This window comes from Protomyctophum parallelum (assembly GCF_964188405.1).
Source record: "Protomyctophum parallelum genome assembly, chromosome: 5".
In the NCBI taxonomy this organism is placed as follows: Eukaryota; Metazoa; Chordata; class Actinopteri; order Myctophiformes; family Myctophidae; genus Protomyctophum; species Protomyctophum parallelum.
Window position 1 is genome coordinate 33,269,318 of NC_139702.1, and position 23,315 is coordinate 33,292,632.

General features: G+C 40.9%; 1 protein-coding gene across 1 annotated transcript; it reads left to right on the forward strand.

Moving 5' to 3' along the window:
* The first annotated feature begins 9,846 nt into the window (after window positions 1–9,846).
* Window positions 9,847–21,390, forward strand: LOC310859099 (V-set domain-containing T-cell activation inhibitor 1-like). Its single transcript, XM_083765478.1, has 6 exons — window positions 9,847–10,029; window positions 12,104–12,164; window positions 12,290–12,625; window positions 12,725–13,009; window positions 14,862–14,996; window positions 21,134–21,390. The coding sequence occupies exons 2-6, from the start codon at window positions 12,107–12,109 to the stop codon at window positions 21,241–21,243; spliced, it is 924 nt and encodes a 307-aa protein (XP_083621604.1). The 5' UTR covers window positions 9,847–10,029; window positions 12,104–12,106; the 3' UTR covers window positions 21,244–21,390.
* The last annotated feature ends 1,925 nt before the right edge of the window (window positions 21,391–23,315 follow it).

The window sequence follows — 23,315 nt, forward strand, 5'->3', positions numbered from 1 at the left end:
TACAGGTGGTCCTGAGTGATTATTTTAACATGTTGCTGTCGGATGCTAGCTTTGATGTCGAAATACATGCTAAATGTTTTCATAACACTATTTACTCAACCACTCAAGCCTGATATAGTATACTTACTACTTAGTCGTGCCAAAAATAGCCAATGTACTGTACATGCTCACAAGCGCATCAGCATTAAATTAAGTCGGGCTAAAAGGTTGATACTTTTCTGAGTATCTGATATGGCTTTATCAGCTTGCAAAAAGGTACAGTGAGTACGATAACACCAATCTGGGAACACATCGGCAAAAATGGGGGGGGGGATCCCCACTTTATAACGGTGCTAAACACTTTTGTTTCCATTGTGGTCCTGTGTATTCAATGAATCAAGACATAATAAGCTTATCGCCAATGTGTCATGCAGGGAGGAATTGAGTACCATTTTTAGTCACCGGTATGACTCGGACAGGGATTGAACCCCCAGTCTCTCTGTATCATTTAGGGCGGACACTGACCACAAGGCCACTGAGCCGGTTCAATATCATTACATCAAGTTTCATAGTTTATTCTGCCCTACCAAGCCAAATGGAGTAACTATACGTTTTTGTAAACATCGACTTATATCCCAAAGGTCAAATTGTCATTTGGGGGATAAACAATTAGCCTACCTCAAGAACAGATACAAGTATGTAATTAAGTAAAGTGAAAGTTTTTGCTCTTGCTTTGTAGGGCAGTAATGTTAAGCTACATCTTAAAGCAGACTACTCTCCCCACTTGTCGGACTTGTAGGACATTAGACATGTATCGAGGTGTGTGGGTCCTCCAATTATATTATATCCATGTGTGATCAGTTGTTACTGCCAAGCCAATATTGACATAACCTGAATCTGTCTGGAAGTGTAGGCTATAATTAGGTACAGAAACAGAGCAAGTTCTTGTGCTTTTCTATTGGAAACCATGGGAATCTAATTCAGCACATATGCTAGTTAAACAGTCCCAGGTAGCCTACAAAAACTCGAAATAATATGGGAAGGGTCTTTATTGTGTTTATCAGAGATGGGTAAACAGTGTTGAAGTCTACTGTTAATTTTGCTAATGTCACACAGGTTGCTTTTTTAATCTGATACAGACTGGCGCCCCCTTGTGGTTGTGGGCACATTTAAATTCGATAGTCAAATCCCCACTGCTACTGACTGTTTAACAAAATACAATTAAATCACATCAAATTATAGCGCAGCATACTTGAATAGTAATAAATAATTTGCATGCCTACACAATGTTTTCAGCCTTTGGATGGAAGGTGCTCTTTGTGAAGCCAATTAAGCTAGGCCTGATTGATTGATTGAAGTATTTATTAACAGTTTGCAGAATGGTTACATCTCACATGAAAGCACAACTCAATGGGTGCAAATTGACCCTAAAAAAATGAAACAAAAGGTTTCTCAACTGATTTTTAGGTGTCCTTATATAACATACCGGTAGGCCTACTAAAAGTTTGACCACCCGAAAGGTGTTATTTTCAAGATGGCTGCCACCAGTTCTAGACCATTACTTTTTTGTTTTGGTTATCTAGGAATCCAATTAGCATATACATTATAGTCAAGCAAATACACGTGCAATGATATATTAAAGGGGAAAACCACTCATTTTCATCATTTTACTATGTCATTAATATATACCTTTGAGCTGAAATAATAAAAAAGTCCCCCCATTCTGTGTTTCTTAGAACTGGGGGTATGAAAGAAATCATGGTGAATCACATCTTGATGACATCAGCAAGATGGCAGTGGTTGGCAGTAGTTTGGAAAATAGGTGTATCTACAAGCTCACAAGTCACAACGCTGAGTGTCTTTGCACCAAACACACTCAGTAGGAACAGCCACTTGACGGTCTATGGGGGAGATGGACTCTCCAGTGGAGAGAAATGGTCCTAGAGAGGGTGTGCAAGTCAGTATACAGAGCTATCACAACATAGTTGATACTGTATATAGATGGTGGAGTGTGGCACGCGGATAGGGTTCAGATTTGCTTGTCACAGACATTTTGTTCCCGAGACTGTAGTTGTGTGTGGTTTTAGTGCAAATTATTTTCACATTTAGCCTACTTTGTGTTTGGTACTGCTGCCTGGGCTCCAGTCTCGGTCTCCACATAGAATCCCAATGTAACCTCCCTCCATGCTGTGTCCCTGCTGCTATCCAACAAACAATGCTTTCGGCATAGACCTAATGGTCAGTGTAGCTGTCCCAGCAATGGGTATTTTGTAATATTCTATTTTATTGCTTACTTTTCTGAAAATGGATAATATGTGAACATTGTATCGTATGTATGTTTATTTGGGTACATATTGCATTTGCATGCTGCGTGTGGTGCCTGGTCTTTTATTGCTGTTCATTATGACCTAGAACTAGCCCAAAATCTTAGATTCTCGTAGAGGTTTTTTCGATTCTGACGATTCGAGAGCTTTTATTGAGAGGGAAAAGGAAGTTAATGCCGCCGCCTGTTCCTCCTGTCTGGCGACTACAAAACAATACTACAACATGACGTAACCACATCATCCGGCCCCAGCCCGGATCATACGGACTTTTGAAACAGAGACCAGGCTTTCCTCCGAGGCGGTGGAAAGCCTGGTGATGCGAGGCATGCAGGAGCAGAGCCCTGTGATTAGAGTGAGGCAGCATTCATTGCACCTGTGTGAGTCAGTGTGACTCGAGCTGAACTCAGTCGCAAGGAGCTCTTCCCACATCTAAAAAGAGTGTCCTTAAATAAAGAATATAAGAGAAGATAACGTAGCTCTCCTAAAATAATCTGCAGAAGGCGCACACGGTATGTTACATGTTGGCGTTTTCTTTGTTTGTAAACAGTGTTGTAATTCTGTCGATCGTTTAATTGTTTGTGTACATACTACATCTCATTGTGTTTGTTTATATATAATATGGACATCATGATTGACTGACAACAAGGACATTCATATTTCATGTTTCATTGTGTTTAAAAGGATATTTTATGTTTTACAGTTTTTCACGTTGTCTTGGGGAAATAAAGTAAACTAGAACTGCACTCTGTCGAGTGCATACTTGCTTGTTGCACACTAGTAGGCCATAAATGGCCAACTATAGTGCGCAAGCAGAGCGCGGAAGTCCTTTCGACCGCTGTAAACTGTCAAATCTCAGTATCTCTGTGAAGGAACGTTTGAAATGTATAATTTTTAGATGTAACTATTTGCTACCTACCTACTTTATGCATATAAACACCTAGTATTATTAAGTATGATTCAAGTTTCTATCTATATAAGTTTGGGTGAAGAGCTAGTCATACATATACACACCACGTACTCTGGTCCAAGCAGATCAGGCACAACTTGCTATTTTATTTTTACTGATTATGTATATAGTATACGTATGACTAGCTCTAAATGATGACGTAAGAGATATGGTCATTTGTGGTCGTTTGGTCCCAGCAAAGCAGGCATATACTATATAGGCATATACTATATATAGTATACATATAGTATATAGGCATATACTATATACGTATACATATATACTATATAGAGTGTGTAGTTGTAAGTTGATTAGCGGTATACTGTGGTTACTTTGCGCCAAAAACCGTGACAGCTGTCCCGCCATTTGATGTTTATGCAAGAAAACAGCAAATCTGTGCCTGGTTTGCTGGGACCAAACGACCACAAATGACCATATTTCTTACGTCATCATTAAGAGCTAGTCATACATATACACACCACGTACTCTGGTCCCAGCAGATCAGGCACAATTTGCTATTTTATTTCTACTGATTATGTATATAGTATACGTATGACTAGCTGTAAATGATGACGTAAGAAATATATATAGTGTATATATATAGTATATAGGCATATACTATATACGTATACATATATACTATATAGAGTGTGTAGTTGTAAGTTGATTAGCGGTATACTGTGGTTACTTTGCGCCAAAAACTGTGACAGCTGTCCCGCCATTTGATGTTTATGCAAGAAAACAGCAAATCTGTGCCTGGTTTGCTGGGACCAAACGACCACAAATGACCATATTTCTTACGTCATCATTAAGAGCTAGTCATACATATACACACCACGTACTCTGGTCCCAGCAGATCAGGCACAATTTGCTATTTTATTTTTACTGATTATGTATATAGTATACGTATGACTAGCTCTAAATGATGACGTAAGAAATATATAGTATATATATAGGCATATACTATATACGTATACATATATACTCTATACTCTATACTGTATAAAGTGTGTAGTTGTAAGTTGATTAGCGGTATACTGTGGTTACTTTGCGCCAAAAACCGTGACCGCTGTCCCGCCATTTGATGTTTATGCAAGAAAACAGCAAACCTGTGCCTGGTTTGCTGGGACCAAATGACCACAAATTACCATATTTCTTACGTCATCATTAAGAGCTAGTCATACATATACACACCACGTACTCTGGTCCCAGCAGATCAGGCACAATTTGCTATTTTATTTTTTACTGATTATGTATAGTATACGTATGACTAGCTCTAAATGATGACGTAAGAAATATATATAGTATATATATAGTATATAGGCATATACTATATACGTATACATATATACTCTATACTCTATAAAGTGTGTAGTTGTAAGTTGATTAACGGTATACTGTGGTTACTTTGCGCCAAAAACCGTGACAGCTGTCCCGCCATTTGATGTTTATGCAAGAAAACAGCAAATCTGTGCCTGGTTTGCTGGGACCAAATGACCACAAATGACCATATTTCTTACGTCATCATTAAGAGCTAGTCATACATATACACACCACGTACTCTGGTCCCAGCAGATCAGGCACTGATTATGTATATAGTATACGTATGACTAGCTCTAAATGATGACGTAAGAAATATGGTCATTTGTGGTCATTTGGTCCCAGCAAAACAGGCACAGATTTGATGTTTTTCTGCATCGAATGGCGGGACAGCTGTCACGGCGGAAGAGACCGGGCGAAAACATTACTTGCGCGCTCTGCTTGCGCAAGTAACAACCTTGAGATATCAGTTGGAGCGTTTGTTATTCTGCTGGATAGGAGCGGTTATAGTCAGACTACATCTTTGAAGGGCGCTAGGCCCTCCTCCAATGCATGGCTTTTGAAGATTACATCATGTGGCACTGTGGCAGCCAAATCTATGGACTTTTTAATGTTAGAGCACTTGCATAAATCGTTTGCCAGCCAAGTCTATGGGCTTTAATGTTTGTTTAGGGTACTAAATGCAACATACGATATAAATACAGTGGCCGCCCCTCACACTTAGCTATTCTAGAGAGGGGAGAGGACATTCTGCGCCATAATGAACAATGGGGCCCCAGCAATATTAATGGTCATGCAGCCATCCAAACTAGACATCGACTCTCCTGTGAGCCAGTCCGAGATAGGGACACCCCTGTCTGCCTGACAAACAATCATGCACCACGTAGAGGTCTTAACAACCACCACTATAGGGGGAATGATCCTCCTCACTATATGCCCACTCTAAGCACCTATCTCAGGCATATAGGAGCCAGCAGGAGGTCCATTTGGGACTGGGTCTGCCTGACTCAGTCTTGCAACATGTGGAGGTCTTACAACCTGCACCATCAGTTGGGACTGTCCTCACTATACCTATGCTAACTCAAGAGGTCCTATCTCGGGAGTAAGAGCACACATGGTCCACATGGGACCAGTGGGACTAGTGAGACAGGCGACATAGGAACACTCCTCCCAGCCTAACGCATAAGCTAAACTCCAATACCTTAATTTGATCTGGCAAAAATCTTTCATGTATCCTTTGCAGAACTGTCTTTCTGATTTCTTAAAGCAACCATGCAGGTCTATTATTCCCCACTCCTCGCTAGACGCCAGGGCTAAGGCTGAAGTGGAGGACGTGAGGATGGATACTTGAATATTGGAATGTGGCTATTACGATGCACAACATAGAGGTCTTAGAACTACCACCACAGGGACCGACAAGCCCCAATCTCTTTAACTGCACATGTCATGAGCACTCGTCCTGGTGCCACATAACTTTATTGGGACATGTACTGTATGAGCCACCTCGGACAAAGAGGAGAATAGCCTGAGGGTCATCTTGGAACTTTGCTCTTCTGTGCTCCAAACCCCCACCTCTACCCACCTGAGGGGAACCCTATAGGTCCACTAAACTCTAGACCGGACCCCCCTTTACCTCTTCACCCAGTAGAGACTCACGCCAGGGCTCCACTGGGCGCGTCTGCGGCGCGTCTGCGTCGCGTCTCCGTCAGTGTCGGGAATGTGCCCTTTTAATCAATGGAGGGTGGCTCCACTGCCCGCGTTGCGTCGCGTCTCCGTCACCATAAAATTGAACCGGTTCGTTTTTTGACGCACGCACGCGTGACGCACGCGTGACGCAACGCGCCCAGTGGAGCCCTGGCGTCAGGGCTCTATTTTCGTCCATGCTACACCCCATCCCTAAACTACTTTGCCTTTTTTTTGTTTTTACTATTTTGAAAAACCTTTTTGAATAGTTAAAATTGCCAATCTACTTCAACACGTTGTGAGCTTGTAGGTTGGCTATTTTTGAGTGGTGCAGCCACTCCAAGGAATAGCAATGTCCGTCCCTCCATATATGTCCATCCTTATATGTCCATCCATCCCTATGTATGTACGTCCCTATGTTTAGGGTACCAACAGGTGCTAAAGATTTTTTTTTCCAAAAAACATTCCCAAAAACGAATTAAAAACAAATTCAATGTTTTTGGGGTTTTCTTTCATTATGAAATACTGAAAATAGACGATTTGCAAGCTCACAATGTGGCACGAAGCAATGCGTTGTGATTGTAGATGTGCTATTTTCACTAATTTGGGTCCTGAGCAAATGTCTATTTCTCTTTTGGGTCATGTGCTTACAGTGCTAAAAAGTTTGGGAAACACTGGACTAGAGCCTATTGATAGTTGCTAAAGAAGTTGCTAATCCTACCACAAGAGGGCTACAACGTCTAACCGGTGGATTTTCCTGTAGCCCATTGCGTATACCCATACTCAGTTAGTAAGTGGGGTGCCAGACATCAGGAATCAGGACCAGGGATGGAGATTTTTTTTAGAAACGGCAGGCTTTCTAGTACGTTATTGTGTTTTGACAATGTGGTTCACGTGGGGGAGGAATGAAAGTTAGCCTATTAAATATTTCTGTTGTGTTAGTTATAATTCTGGATATAAAGCTGACCAGTGACCAAATGTCTCCAATAAAAGAGAAGTTTGTGACACCAGGGATTACTATGATACTTTCTGACTAGGGATGACTATAAGCCAGGTAAGTGGAATAAATTCACAGATGGGATCGGGCACAGGCTGCCTATAAAAGGAAACATGCAAATGTGTGATTTGATTTATAGCACATTTTAATGTGGTTAATAGAGAAATATGTCTGTCGCAGCGGTGGCCGAACGGTTTGCGGAGCGGTCTTGATATCGGAACGTTAAAATTTCCACCGTTGAAGTGCCCTTGAGCAAGGCATTGAATGAACCCCTATCATGAAATGTTCTATGAGCAGGGCCTGGCTGTAAACAAGTTCTTGAGCTTTAGTCCAGTTACGCTGGGTAAACATGGTAACTTTGCTTTGCTTTTTCATTCAAAAAATGTTATATAAAAAGATCACACCCATGTGAAGTGAGCGTTGCTTATCATCGTAGGCCTACATCATCATCAAGACTGGTTATTGGCCAAGCGTTCCCACCGACATCTGATTGGTTAGCCGATTTGCTCGTCTACATTTCCCTTTATTGTCAATGGCGTTTAATGTTTAATTTACGCCATATTTGGCAGAAATTTGACCTAATTTCTCCTATCATTGTCAATGGTAAATATTAAGACTTGTGGGGACAAGATTTTGCGGACATTTGACCTGAATCCCTTTCATTGCGGCCGCGGGCCCCAGGCTCTAGGACTAGAACGCACTGCCCTTCACTATCAGATCTGCCCAGTCAATCGGTGTTTTTAAATCCCTACTTGTTTTTAAATCCCTACTCAAAACCCATCTGTTCTCCCTTGCTTTTAATTGCACTTGAGTTCCCTATTTTTATTGTTTCTCTTTATGTACGTGTTGTATAAAATCACCGATGTGTGTGTCGTCCGCATGAGGAGTGAAGAGGAAAAGCAGGACAAAGGTTTCTCCAGATCTCAGCGTTTATTTGGTAAAACACAAGAGAGTCAATCGCTACAAAGCAAGCATGTCTCAAAGGTACATGCCGATCGTCTGTTCCAACCAGCCTAGTGGGAGCCAAATGAAGACTCGTTCGAAGTTCACAAGAAATACAAGGTGTTATATACTTCAGGTCTGATCCCTCCTCTCCAGTAGATGAACTAGGCACTTCCTGACTCTTTTGACCAATGAAATCTGGGCTACTAGCTTATTCAGGTTTTCAGGGTTACAGAGGCGGGCCTCTCTGGCAGAGACACTTGGATTAGTTTTAACTTTGCACTAAAGCAACAGATGACTACTTTAAAGATATAATGACAAATTGTAGTTAAAACATAACCGGTCCTAGATGAAACTGAACACTCTAATGAACATAGTTAAATATAACAGAACTGAAATGGAACAGAACAGAAGAAGTGAATTAAAACAGTTTGACCCAGTAACAAACACTATAATCTTATAGTCTCATAGTACCTTTTAAATCAGTACAGGTTGCACTCACTTAATAATAGTTTCATGACAGATTTGTTGAAAGTCCTTCTTTAAGTTTAGCTGTGGCATAGTTTTAAATCAGTAAGAGAAATGGGCAGCTGGTGACTTCACTCCATGGTAGCGAGCTTCAAACATAGTGAGAACAATGGCTTCGGGGGGGGCACGGTGGCACAGTTGGTAGTGCTGTCGCCTCACAGCTAGAAGGTCCTGGGTTCGATTCCCGCTCGAGGCGCTGTGGGTGCTGGCGGCGTGTTTCCTCCTCCGCGTCATCAGTGCCCATACCCAAAGGCGGGGTTGGCGAAAGGGCCTTTCTGTGTGGAGTTTGCATGTTCTCCCCGTGTCCCCTAGGGTAGGTACCCTCACAAAAACATGCCGTAATCCTGGTCTCTAAACTGCCTCCCCCTGGCCAGCCGGGACGCCTGATGGAGGGGAAAGGAACTGGTTGGAATAACGTGCTCCTTCCACGCGCTACGTCCAACCAGGGAAACTCCCCCCTGTCAGGTGTAAAGGAGCAACTTGGACACTCAAGCATGAAGGAAGCATGAGTTGCTCTCCCTAGGTTGGCGGAGGGTGTGTAGAGCCCAGGATCACATCACAGGATGATTGACACAAGGGTGAAAAATGGGTTACAAAATCGTGGGACAAAAAATATAAATTATAAAAAAAGAACAATGGCTTCGGATCCTGGTGTGAAGTGTAAACACATTCCTCTGAGCTTACAGAGGAATCCATGTATCTCAAAGTAGTCTGATGAGACAGTCCACTGACTTGTTGATAATAGTACCTTTTGGTTCATGGAATTATACGACATAAGTAAACATTTTATTGTTTCTATTTTCTTGCCTTCAATGTCATGTTGTATTTTTTCTTGTTCAGCACTTTGGTCTGCCTTTTGTTGGAAATGTGCTATATAAATAAAGTTTGATTGATTTAATTGTCAATGGCAAATATTGAGACGTGTGAGGACAAAAGCTGTAGCCTCAAAAATGCATAGGCTACATAAAGATTATAATAACTAGAACTGCACTCTGTAAATGGCCCTAGGCCTATAGCCAACAGCCCTTAAAACAAACAATAGCGCACTACGCACAGTGAGCTAGGCTATAATCGAAAGTGAAAGTTCAGGCAGCAGCACATAATTGCATGGTGAACTACTCAACGACCACGCAGTCTTCTAGAGTCTCACAAGTCAGCCTGAATCCGTGCAGTCTGCAGATAAGTAAGCCTGGGACCGAGGCTAGAATTCGTGTGGATTGGAAAAGACAAAGACGTGACCCTGCATGCCTGGCTGGACAGCTGGACGCCCTGCTTTAATTATTTAATCTTGACGTTCACTTCTTTGCAAGGTATCTATGCATTTATTTATCGGTCAGATTTTGGTTGAATACTTTATTATTATTATTTGCAGAAAAAAGTAAAAGAAATTACAGTTCAATACAAGGTCTGCTTTTTTGACACTACCCCAACCCTCTCCCGACCCCCAGCGCACCTCGGACCGAGCAATGCTCCGTCGGATCATAGTATGCCTCCCCAATGGACCTGCCTATTTACTTTTATTTTTAAATATGTTTGTAGGCCTGGCCTACTGTACAGTATCACAATCACATATATGTAGTGTATAGCCTAGCCTAAGTAAAAATGTCATGTTAGTACAGCTGTTTAGGATATAGCATGCAGCAAAATGAAGTATAAGCGTATGTATTATAAACTGCCTGGCAAGCCAGAATGAATGCTACAAAATGAATGATTTAAGCCTATAGGTTGCGCTAACATGTTCACCGGCTATAGCCTATAACATATTATATTGTTGTGAAAATAATTAATGTTAGTGACGTTTAGTTTATTCTTGAATCATATGATTCGGTTCCCGCATTACGTCCTGATCAGGACGGGAGGATCAGGACCCTCATGGATTGTTTGTCAAAAAATACATTTAAGTGAAAGTAGACGCTGAAGTGAAATGCATTTATGAGAAACGAGGCGGGTTCTGGTAACCACACAACTACCAGTTGCCATGTCTGCTTATAATAAGCGACTTTTGGGCTTGTTTTTCTGTAAAGTTTCTTGTAAATATTGGATTGATTGATTGATTGACGAATTTATTAACAAATTGGAGAATTACAGTAGGCTACATTTCAAGCACAACTCAATACAAAACTTAACTGTGGACGACACCTAAAGTATTACACTTGTTAGGGCCCACCATGTTCAATTCATCATAACATTAGAGACTGAGTGAGGGCTGTATTTTGCGTGTCTTAAGTACCAGGTCTTATTACTTAACTTAAGACCTGGAGGCGTGATCAATACCATTTGGCTATTCTGAGTGGCCAAAGAGCATTGACCACGCCTCTTAAGAATAAGACCTGGTACTTAAGACGAATACACGCAAAATACAGCCCTGAGGGTCTGATCGAGGGTATAGCTACTGGGACGTAAGTCGGGACTTGATCACCCCGGCTGGGTCACCCGAGTGAGGGGTATGATGTTCGCAAGACCCGAAACCCCGATGACCTTGGGATACATCGCTGAGGATACGTCCCAGTTGCATCCATGCGATGTATTTTTGTTCTGAGACAAACTGAGGTGAAACAAACAAATGAGGTGAAAAAAGGGTGGATGGGGGATTCAGGTTTTACGGGGGCCAGTTTCGAATTGCAGCCGCCCATAGGTGCCCTTTGAGAGTGGTTTTGAAGTCAAGGGATTCACATGTCTTAGGTAGGTAAGGTATATTCAGTGATTTCACTTAATTCAAATATCACTTATTCTTTTGTTTAGTTGTGATAATCCTCCCTACTATAGAGTGTGCTGGCCATATAAGGAGTTCCTCCCTGTCCCCAGTTAACCCCTGGGGGTCAAAAAAACCGTAGGTTTTGTTTTTGGCTCTCTATCCTGATTGGACGAAAGGCTGGGTCCCACAGCCAAAAACGAAACCTAAGGTTTTTTGAGTGAAATCACTGAATATACCTTTAATTAATGACTGTTGGTAGGGCGTTCCACATTTTGGTGGCATAGGAGCGAAAATAATTTGGTAGGTGGTTGGTAGGCTATTTGGTTGTTGTGGGTCGCTTAATTGTTGCTTATTTGGGCTTTTGTCTTAATGTTGTTTAAAACAGTGGTTACTCTCATTTTCATGTAAATGTTCAAGGACCCCCAACTTATTGTATTAGACCACAGACCCCCTATCAAAAAAATTATTTTGTGCCCGGCACACCCATACCAGATTTATGTTGTTAAAACGTTAAAAAATATATACAAAATGTTTTGCTTTTTTTCAAAATGATTTGAAAATGCTTATTTCTCTTGCAAAATCTGGCGACACTGACAACCATTCTTGTGGGGCAACAGTCTGGCAGAGATATTTACGACATGCATCTCTTATTTCAATGTACATAAACAACTAACCTTCTTTCACTACAGATCATGGCCTCCGTGTTTGGAACATGTGTGCTGCTTTTGGCCATCGTACCTGTCAGTGCAGGTAATGATTGCTTTTTGTCCTGAACTCCAGAATTCCAATCTGACATTTTACTGTTTGACATGTTGCTGTTAGTTTACTTGACGATATTTTTTTCCTTTCTTTCTTTGTTATATCTCACTCTACAGCCTTTGTAAAGGTAGACTGTACATCTAAGAACCTTGGTCAATATGGCCAGGATTCTGTCCTTAAATGTGGCATCAATCCTACAGAAGAAGCATCAGATGCAATGATCACATATGTGATATGGAAGAAAACGGGGAATAAAAAAACATTAGTTGTTTTTGGCAAAGATCATCCGAATGAACCACGTTTTCGGTTTTCTGTGGACAACTTGACTGGCACAACCAGGGATGTGTCCCTGTTGGTCAGCGACACTCAGATTAATGACGTTGGAGAGTATGAATGCACAGTGATGACAGACAGTGGAAAAGACACCATCACAACCAACCTCAGTGTCACAGGTGAGAGCCCCATATTGTCCATATTCACACAGTGGGGCTGGAGGGTGGTTATAAATTGTCACTGTTGTCTTTAATGTCCTCATGCCTTTCTCTTTGCAGCCAAATATAGTGCACCAGTAATCATAGCGGAGAAGGACACAGACACTTCTCTGATTTGTAACTCTGAGGGTGGTTACCCAAACGGTACAATTCAATGGTTCGATCAGGAGAAAAATGAATGGACCAGCAGCTCTAAACTGGAGGTTACACCGATGGATGATTGGCGCTTTAACCTCACCAGTAAACTGACTTTGAAGAACTCAGCTTCTTCCCAGTACACATGTCAAGTGTACAACGCCAATGGAGACAAAGAAGGAGAGACTACATTTAATCTATCCTCCAAAAGTATGTTTTTATTGGATTTTTCTGGGTTTGATAGCTTGACACTGTCTTTATGCAATAGTACAGTGTCATAGGACAGGAGGTAGATTCATTTATTTTGGACACAAAGGTTACATTTAATAGAATTCAACTGAAATAGGTGTGATGGCACTTCATGGGTTATTGGTAATCTCCAACCCATGACAAACTGCAGCCCTATCTGTATTTACATCCAACAGTTTGCCAAAGAACTTTTCTTAGATGAATGTTTTGATTAACCATTAACCATATCATGATCTGTTAACACTAGTGCAAGCTGTGTACAGCCTACCTGTACCAGTGCACATTTTGTGGTCATGTTTTTGTTCTTGAATATTTGTACCAATACTGAAATGTAGAAAAGTGGAAGTGGAAGTCCAGTGTTCAAGATTGAGTAACATACAAAAGTATTGGCATCAAAATACTTAAGGTACTCAATATGCAGAATGTCCCATTTCACAAGATTAAAAAAAAACCTTTGGAACATAGCAGATCTACCAGCTCACAACACGTTGCATTCATGTTGTGAGCCTATTTTTAGATAAGCCCTACGTTTATAGGGCTGAAGTGGTTAATTCATGTTTTGTAATAATAATCAAAATCAACTAAATAAGTTTTCAAATACTTGTAGTGGAGTAAAAAGTACAATATTTGCCTCTGAGGTGTTGAGTAGAAGTACTGAATACAAAGTATTGGAAATTTGAAATAGTCACAAGTTACTATCCATCAGTGCTTGTATGCATTTCAAATGGATAATTGGACATTGCTGTGTCCTCACCAGGGGGGCAGTCAGCCAGATATTTCGTGAAGCCTCATTTGAAATCGGTAGTTCATATAATGGCCTGTTGTGGCGCTGGACTGGACCCAAAAAGCCCCATAGCTCCATAGAGGCCCATGTATTTTGGCCCAACTTCACCTAGACTGTATTACCTTAATAAACATGGTCATGAATACTTTCTTCTTCCAGTCACTAGTTTAAAGTCTCATTTCTAATGTCATAATATTCTTTTTAGAAAATGATGGTCCCATTAATTTAAAAAATGACCATAAAGAAAAAAAAACATCGCGTATGTTCTGAGGGGCGTGGCTACCGTTACAGTCTATGATCGGGATTCCCCTCCCACTCGAGTCAAAATAAAAACCAACGGAGAAGAAGGGGGGAAGTCCCGCCTCGTTGTCTGGGCAGCCAATGGCCAGCTGGTCCAAAACGGAGCCAGCCAATGGCCAGCTGGTACCAAACGGATCTAGAAAGATGGCGACTTACATCAGGAATTACCATATTATTACAGGCTTCATTTTACGTTCATGTTAGACCCGGCGAACGCTTTGTCCATATTTTTTACAGTCTATGGTCCTCACTCCTCAGAGAGAGAGAGAGAGAGATTGTCTTTCTTCTACAAAACAAAACAGAAAAACAAAGTACAATCCCTGCCAGAGGGCTTCTGCCTGTCCTCGCCTGTCCTCCAAGACCTGAGAGCTACAGTATTAATGGTCAGCTGATTGGCTGTTGCGGTAGAGCGCAACCCTCAATCACCCATTGGAATGTAAATGCATGCCTTTCAGCCTGTATCCTACTCGTCTGGCAGGTATACATGCATCTTTTTGAGTGGTGCAACCACTCCAAAGAACAGCAATGTCCGTGTTCACCTTATGTGTTGGTTCACCTATGTGTATGTGACGTTAATGAGCACCAGTATGAGTACCAGTAGGGGCGCTGTTGTGCCAGAAACAGAGAGAGAGAGAGAGCTAATGAGAGAGAGAGAGAGACCACTCAGTTCACACGGGTGTGATTTTACCTTTTCGTTAAAAACCTAAAACAGCTTTTAAACATTTTCAGGTCATGAGGGAGCTGTTGAGATGGTCCAGGATGGAAAGGTTGCTGCGTCCAATATAGTAGCTCCTGTCGTGGTCATTGGTTCATTGATTGTAGGACTCCTGATAGTATTGCTGTGGAGGAAAAGGCAGTCTAATGGTAAGCACACAAACACATCTCTGTCTGGGTATTGGTGGTATGTGTGCTGAAGTGATGTGATACAGTATGTGTCCTTAAAGAAAATATCAAGCTTACGGAAGTACATAAAATACTACATTTAAGCGTAATTAATGGTAAATGTTTCTTAACTTGAACTTGTCTTAACTACTTTTAGTATATATCTTAGCACTGGGTTCAACTTGACAGAATAACAATAAATCTGTGAGAAAAAAAGGTGGTCAAAATTTAAACAGTGAGATACTTCTAGCTTCAGCTTTGGATCAATCAAAATCAGGATCGACCAGCAAGATTATATTGACCCATTATAACCGGGAAAGAATCTGTGCAACCAGTTTAACCATTATTTTTACTTTATTTACTTTGGCTATTCAAAAATGGCAGATATACAAGCTCATAGGGCGCTACTTCGTGCCACACTATGAGCTTGTAGATCTGCTTAAAAAAAAAGAACAAATGTGTGAAAATCTTTGAATCTTTATATTTTTAAAGCGAACATTTCTAAATCAAATATTTTCTTCTGGGGGTCCCTGGAACAAAATGTTTTGAGATGGGGGTCCGTAGCCTAAAACATATAATTTTGAGGGTCCTTGACATGAAAACGTTTTGAGCACCACTGAGCAACATTAGCTTTTTAGAAAACTGTTTTTAGAAAACTGGATTCAGAAAACATTTGTAGGGGGGCAGTCAGACAGATATTTTGTGAAGCCACTAAGGAAATTGGGACTTCCTGAAAGTTCATATAATGGCCTGTTGTGGCCCCAAAAAACCCATAGAAGTATTTGGGCCCAACTTCACCTAGACTGTATTACCTTAATAAACATGGTCATGAATACTTTCTGCTTCCAGTCACTAGTTTAAAGTCTAATTTCTCATGTCATAATATTCTTTTTGGAAAATTATGGTCCCATTTATTAAAAAAATAAATAAAGTCTCGTATGTTCTGAGGGGCGTGGCTACCGTTACAGTTTATGATCGGGAGCCACCCCCCGTTCAGTCAAAATAAAAACCAACGAAGAAGGGGGGAAGTCCCGCCTCTTTGTCTGGGCCAGCGGGGTCATGCCTATGTTCCCTCAGCCCTATGTTCCCCCATTCCAAAACAGACCCTATGTTCCCTCAGCCCTATGTTCCCCCATTCCAAAACAGACCCTATGTTCCCTCAGCCCTATGTTCCCTCAATCCGATAAGTGCAAGTGTAATAAATGTAATAGTGTAATAAGTATAATAGTGTGATAGTGTAATAAGTATAATAGTGTATAGTGTAATACAGACAGCATTTTATTTCCCAATGAAATTGGCTGACAGCTTGTCTCGTCATAACAATAGGTTAGGTTTAGGTGTGCTTCCCCGTGGGAGGTTAGGGTGTGGGTTTGAGATGGTTAACATCGGTAGACTGTAGACAACTTGACTGCGTGTACTGTACGTGCGTTTGATTTGTAAGTTCTCTTGGCACAGTGCCATGGGTGTGTACGCATAACAAAACCATGATGCTTCTATGCAATGATTGGTATGAAAACATCATTGAAGCTGAGAAGTGTCGGCTATGTGGTTGACACGCACTGTGAGAAGATGAGTTCAGATATGTACCAGTGCATATTAGTGTGATAGTGTAATAAGTATAATAGTGTATAGTGTAATACAGACAGCATTTTCTTCCCAATGAAATTGGCTGACAGCTTGTCTCGTCTCGTCATAATAATAGGTTCATAATAATTACTAAAATTAATTCACTTATAATTATATCGGTCGGCCTCATGGTGGCGCTATAACAGCCCACTTTACGTTTTGGCTTATAACTCTTGCACCATATCGTGTGTACGGTTGCAAGTTGGTCATCTCCGTCAACTTTTTGCAAGATTCTATAACCTGGACGTGGCAGAGCTTGCTATGACTCACGTAGTCCTGGGTGTCGCCTCTAGACGAGGCAGGTCACGTACATAGACTTTTAGGTTGGGGTAACTTATGTGAGTTGACCCTGGTATACCTATAGGGCATAGGGCATACCCCGGAGCATTTAGGTGGACCAGGACTGTCAGCTCAGTTAGCCTTTGGAGCATATAAGGGCAAGAGCTAGGGCACGTACTGTGTCATGGCGCAAAAGGCCCATTCATAGTCGAATTAAACTGTGTGCCTGTGGCACCCAGTGGTCCCTGGAAGGGCCTCTGCTGTGTTTATATGATATATAATATTTTATTTTTGCCACGGACATGCAAAACAAGTGATCAATGATATTACCAGAACACAAATGTATAGCCTATAGTACTAATTGACTCTTGACGTGTCATAGTGTCTACTCTATTCCACTGCGCTACACATGTTAAAATAAGTTTATCAAAACGTATTTTTGGGGAAAAGCCGATCTACAAGCTCACAACACATTAGGGCATGTTGTGACCTTGTAGATCAGCAATTGTCCTTTCTTCTTAGCCTATAATGACATGCCCAAAATTGGATTTCAGGGTTAAAGTAGCTATATAGTTACCCAACTTACCCAGAAAGACTGGGAAGTTATCCACTGTATACTGGCAGGTGGCCGTCCTGAGACAGGCATTATATGTGGCATAATGCATGGTCCAAGTATATTCCATGTTTGGGATTTCAATAAATGGGTCTTATACAGTAAGTAGGCTACAGTTGCAGTCCGAGAAAGGGACACTTAGCTGCAAAGGTGAATGGGTGTGCAGTATACTTAATATTAGGTTATTGCAGATGGCCTTTCAGAGGACAGTGTTACTTGGGGACATGAGGAGACAGGATGTTCTACAAGCTAAACTAGTTTTGTGTTTGTCAACGTAGCTTAAATAGTTGGTGTCAGTTCATTAAGGTGTGTACTCTAGGTTGATGAGACAACTATGCAATGGAAACATACCTGAGATTCAAAACAGATAATTAAGTACTGTTTAAGGAATGTTTCACTGTTTCACTGTGTTGTTGTGGAGCATTTGCTATAACAAAGTAGATAGACTAGACGCCAGTAGTGTCATTGCTGTAACTTGGTATCTGTAATGTGAACTACTGTATGGGTAGCATTATAGTATAATTGATGCCTTACAGCCCCCCCCCCCCCCCCCCCTGTCTGTTTTGGAATGAGGGAACAGGGCTGAGGGAACATATAGGGCTGAGGGAACATAGGCCTGAGGGAACATAGGGCTGAGGGAACATAGGGCTGAGGGAACTTGGGTACGGTCCCGGGCCAGCCAATGGCCAGCTGGGCCCAAACGGATCTAGAAAGATGGCGACTTACAGTTCAAGGACTGACAGGCTTCATTTTCCGTCCATATCAGACCCGGAGAACGCTTTGTCCATATATTTTTACAGTCTATGGTTCAGACTTGGATGGCAACATATTGCTGTTCACCAGTGGGAAGTTTCTCATTGATAGTAAATTTAGTAATGTTAATCTCTTCACGGCTGAGGAGGCAGGTTTTCTGGGGTTGTGGGCACAAAGGAGCCCAGAATCAACCCTCACCTTCGCCTCGCGGTGATATGTTAGCCCTGAGTTGGGAAAGCTGAAGCAAACCAGCTTGTCCAACAGGAACTTATGCCTATAGAGGGAAAATAATGTATTCTGCAATTAAACGCCATCAGATTGAAAATTGCCTAGCCTTAATAATCCTCTCATGAGGACTGATAATGATGCATCTTTTTAAAATGTAGCTGGAAGGTTAATATTAACAGGACCATACAAAGTCTCATATTTGAAAACAATGTAAGGAACAACTGTGTATGGGTTAGGGTTAGGGTGAATAATCTAGTGAATCTGGTGATAATCTACAATATATTTTATCGTGTGTCATTTAGGTTAGAGAAATGCACATAACATTAACATGTCAACCAAAGAGTAATTTACAGTATATCTCTATTTTGAATGTGCACCTGTGGCAGGGGATATGCAGCATACTGTACATGCGCATGTTTTCTATAAAGTCCCTGAGTTTCCCCTGAGGCATAATAGTAGGTTAAATTAGAAGATGCATACAATATCTTGAAGCCTGTAGTATCAGGTGATTGTTGGCCAAACCAGTTGAACTGTTTTGGTGCATGCACTTTGCATGCTCTCAACAGACTACAGGGAAGTTAGCCTGAGCTAACGTGTTAGGTTTCTGGTCTAGAGGGGCTTTGACAATGTATTTAGCTGTTGAATACTTTTGAAGTCCAGTATTGGGAAGTGACAAACACCATAGTAACGTACACGCCAATGGATTTATAGGTCTCGGAATCGCCTCCCGGCCAGCGCTATATTACCATTTGCCTTTTCCAGTGAGTTCATTCAAACGTATCTTCAATGCCCCTCCATTTAATTTATGACACAGCCTCAGTTTGTTACTACTAATATACTATATACCGTACTTTTCAGTGTACAGCATTGACTGCATTGCAGTGGTATACACCATTCAAATATATTGGCAGACGATTTGAAATATTTAAACATCATTCACTATTAAAACTGTTTCTGTACTATACTGTTACTGTACTATTTACAAAGGCATTTAGTAGATGCTCTTAATCCAGAGCAATTTACAATTACAATACTTACAAGACTTGCTTGAAATACATACATCCAACGCAAAGAGACAGTATAAACTTTAGTGGCTCAGTAATAATACGATCATATATATATGAGTGTTGGAGGGCACTCAGTTTTTTAAGTACCTCCTCAGTTGTTAAAAACCTAGGTTTTTGTAGAAGGCTTTGATGTGCTCTACACCAAAACGCCCAGAGTGGTTAACCAGCATTGTTGCAATGTTTGTAAAGAAGATGTTTAAATGGTTGGCTACATCAAGCTTGTCAGTGATGAGAGTGTCATTCGATTTGATGTTTATGTTTGTAAACCTGTTTTTTAGTTTCTGACCACACTCTAGTTGGTTGTTTAGTAGCTTCCAGAGCTCCCGTGGATTGTTTTTGTTTTCCTCTGCTTTATCATTGATAGTTGATAGTCTAGTACAGGGGTACCCAAAAGGTAGATCGCGATCTACCAGTAGATCACAAAGGCTGTGCAGGTAGACCACATGACACAACCCTAAAGAATATTTCAATTAAATATATAAAAGACAATTCTTGGCATCTGCCACTTGAATTAAAGGTGAAACTTGATTGATTGACATCAAAAAGCGCCATGTCAGCTCAAATCCACTAGGCAACATTTTGTTTTCAGTGTTGCTGTGCACAAACATCGGTATAGCATTATAAATTAAATACAAGAACCCCTACCTATTCCATTTCTCCCTCTCCATTTCACATCCAAGTGCATTTGTCTTATATGTAATGCCAGTGCCACATATTTAAACTAGAAAAAGTGCCCTTCTGGGCACAGGTCTCCACCAGGTTATCCACAGATCCGTGCAGTTAGAGGTAAAAACACTTTTCGGCCAGTTATAGCGCCACCTTGAGGCTGAGTTGAAATTGTTCATGTGGCATTTCGTCCTCGGCCTAGTGGGAATGTGCGTGCACAATTTCACGGAAATCACGCGATGTGTTCATGATTTGCAGCATTTTGTTTGAAACTGAGCACTCCTGTGAACTTTGGAAGCCAATCTTAACCAATCAGGATGGAGTCTGAGAAATCTGAAAGACCCGTTTCGTTGAATGGCTCTAGAGAGACTGTGTACTAATTTGCGTGATGTTTGGACAAAATCTGTAGGTGTACTGTGAAAAAACTTGTTTTGCACAAAGCGGCCTCCTGGTGGCGCTATAACAGGCCGTTCTGGAAAGTTTGGGGCAGAGGTTCATGGTTGGCATCCAGGGAGTGTGTGTGCAAAATTTGGCATCGACCGGGTTAACGGTGGCCGAGATTAGCTGTTCACGGACGGACACACGGACGGACACACGGACGGACGGACACACGGACGAAGTGCAAAACATACTCTCCCCACATGCCTTCGGCCTGGTGGAGACAACTATTGTCAAAAAAGGGTGTGCACCCCTGGTCTAGTATATAGTTTCAGCCGAGCAGATGCATGATATGACAGGCCAGGCATATTTATCAATGCTCACGGCTGACACAGTTCGCATGGCTATATGAGTAAATGAGTAGCTTACAGTTACAAGAACAAATATCAATACGGTACACCTTTGTTTTCAATTCTATATAATTGTAAGTGATACATCTTTCTCTATAGGCAAGAAATGTGAACATAGTGAAGAAACGAACACACCGGAGGAAGAACAACGTCAAGCGATGATTCCCGTTTCGGCAGCTCCAACAAATGAACACATGGTATCACATTAACCCATACGTATGTTGATCAATATGGGTGGAGTTTCTCACACCTCCTCTCACCAAGATGTGTGCAACCAAAACACTTGCATTGATATACCGGAGAAATCACTGGGAAACCGGTCTGAACCTTAATGTAAGTGTTACTGAACCTTTTCAGCTCGAGACTAAAGAGAAACGTATACAAACATTATGAATGAACAAAAAATGATGAAATGATGAAATGAGCTGATCCACAAGCTTTTACATCTGCTATATATATATATCATTGATTTAGGACTATGTGACAGCGTCATAAATCAGCAAAAATCTAAGCGACAGACACGGATGAGAAATACACAGGTACATAAGAGTCTCTAGCTGTAAGAGATAATGCAATGTAAGCCTTACACACCTTTACACTCTTGCTTCTAGCTGGCTAGAAGCAAGAGTGTGTAAAGGTGTGTCAAGCTTTTTATATATAGTAGATATAGTGCAATCTTGCTTCTAGCTGGCTAGAAGCATTACACTATCACTGAGGCTGTTGACACTGTACGTACCCTGTGCTACAACTGCTGCTGCGACGACTCCCTGACTCAGGAGGGCATGGGTGTGATCTATAGCATGTGTATATGTACAGTACAGTAATATATGAAATGTAATACCACAGCCTATTCTAGGGTCACCCCCACGCCCCACCCCCATTCTACCAATAGACCACAGAAGTAGCACCACTATTTCTTTATTTCACATCTTTTGAAATATTTTACTTTATTTTTAACGTGTTCTGGGTTTGAAATATTTTACTTCATTTGCAACATTTTCTGGGTATACCATTGCACAAGTTCAATTATTGCACCACTAGGCTACACTATACGTCACGGTCATTTCACTTACTAGGAAATGTGGATGTGATTATTTGGAAATGTGGAAGTTAAGTAGCCTAGGCCCTAACGGATACATTTCATCAGCCATTGTGTAACACTGTTAATCAATTTTGGCACCAAATGAGAAATCTATATACGCCTTAAGGCCTATGCTCAATTGCTCATGCAGGTTGTTGGGGTGGGTGGGAGAGGGTGAGCAAGCTATCTGTGTATGAATGTATCTGTATATACTTGTATTGTATCTATGTCTTTGTTTTTATGGGACCCCCTCGAGAATGAGATGCTGCATCTGACAAGGGGCCATCCCTTCAATACAAATCTGAATCTGAAATCTTTTTGGCTTCATTCTTAATTACTGTGAATAGCACTTTTATCAGGTTTAGGGTATGTCTGCATGTCTTTACTGAAACACTATAGAGTACAGCCAATAGAAACCTATTGAGGCCTTCTCACTTCCTTATGGTCATGAAGAAGTATGACTGTAAACATCCAACGCCTTCACAGAGCCAGTGTAATAATAGAGAGTGTGTTTTGGCAAATATTTCATATCAACACTGAGCAAAGGTTTATGATCAATCTGATAAGAGGTGAAAAAAATAAAATTATGATTAACCTTTTGATGAAGACAGTGCTCAAGTGTAGGCTATATGTTATTGTCCTTTTAGAATCTGTTTCTTTTGTCTTAGTATTTTTGTACTGTGAATTGAATTGATTTCAAATGCAATTCAAACTGTTTTTATATACTGTTTTTATAGGTAACACGGTACATTATATTGTATTCCATGAAAATGCTATAAAAAATTATAACTCACGATACAGTTCTTAATGTGTTGACATTTAAAATAATGATTTGAATAATAATAAAGTTCCTTTTTCTTGCTTTGGTTTGGGTAAAACATTCAGATGACCATCTTTTTATCATGCAGAATACCTTTCCAGTCACCCACATCAACTGAAAGAGGCTTGCTGTCTATAGAATTGGCTTACATAGAATATTGAAGATTATACCTAATGCGTTTGTTTCATAATTATGACAGAAAAGGACCAAATGATCAGTTTATTAAGTAAGATGAGTTTGTTATGTGAAAATGCATATGGGAATTAAGTGGTGACCCAGAAGGCAGACGGAGTGGAGATGGAGTGATACATGGATATTGAATATCCCCTTGTATAAAATATTTGACTCTTAACATGCAAACAAATTGAAATAAGGTTGAC

Bases quoted from the DNA above. Each gene is read 5' to 3' on its own strand.
- LOC310859099 (XM_083765478.1), top strand. From the start codon at position 12,107: ATGGCCTCCGTGTTTGGAACATGTGTGCTGCTTTTGGCCATCGTACCT. The intron at 12,165-12,289 runs GTAATGATTGCT...CTCACTCTACAG, and splicing joins CATCGTACCTGTCAGTGCAG to CCTTTGTAAAGGTAGACTGT. The intron at 12,626-12,724 runs GTGAGAGCCCCA...TTCTCTTTGCAG, and splicing joins AACCAACCTCAGTGTCACAG to CCAAATATAGTGCACCAGTA.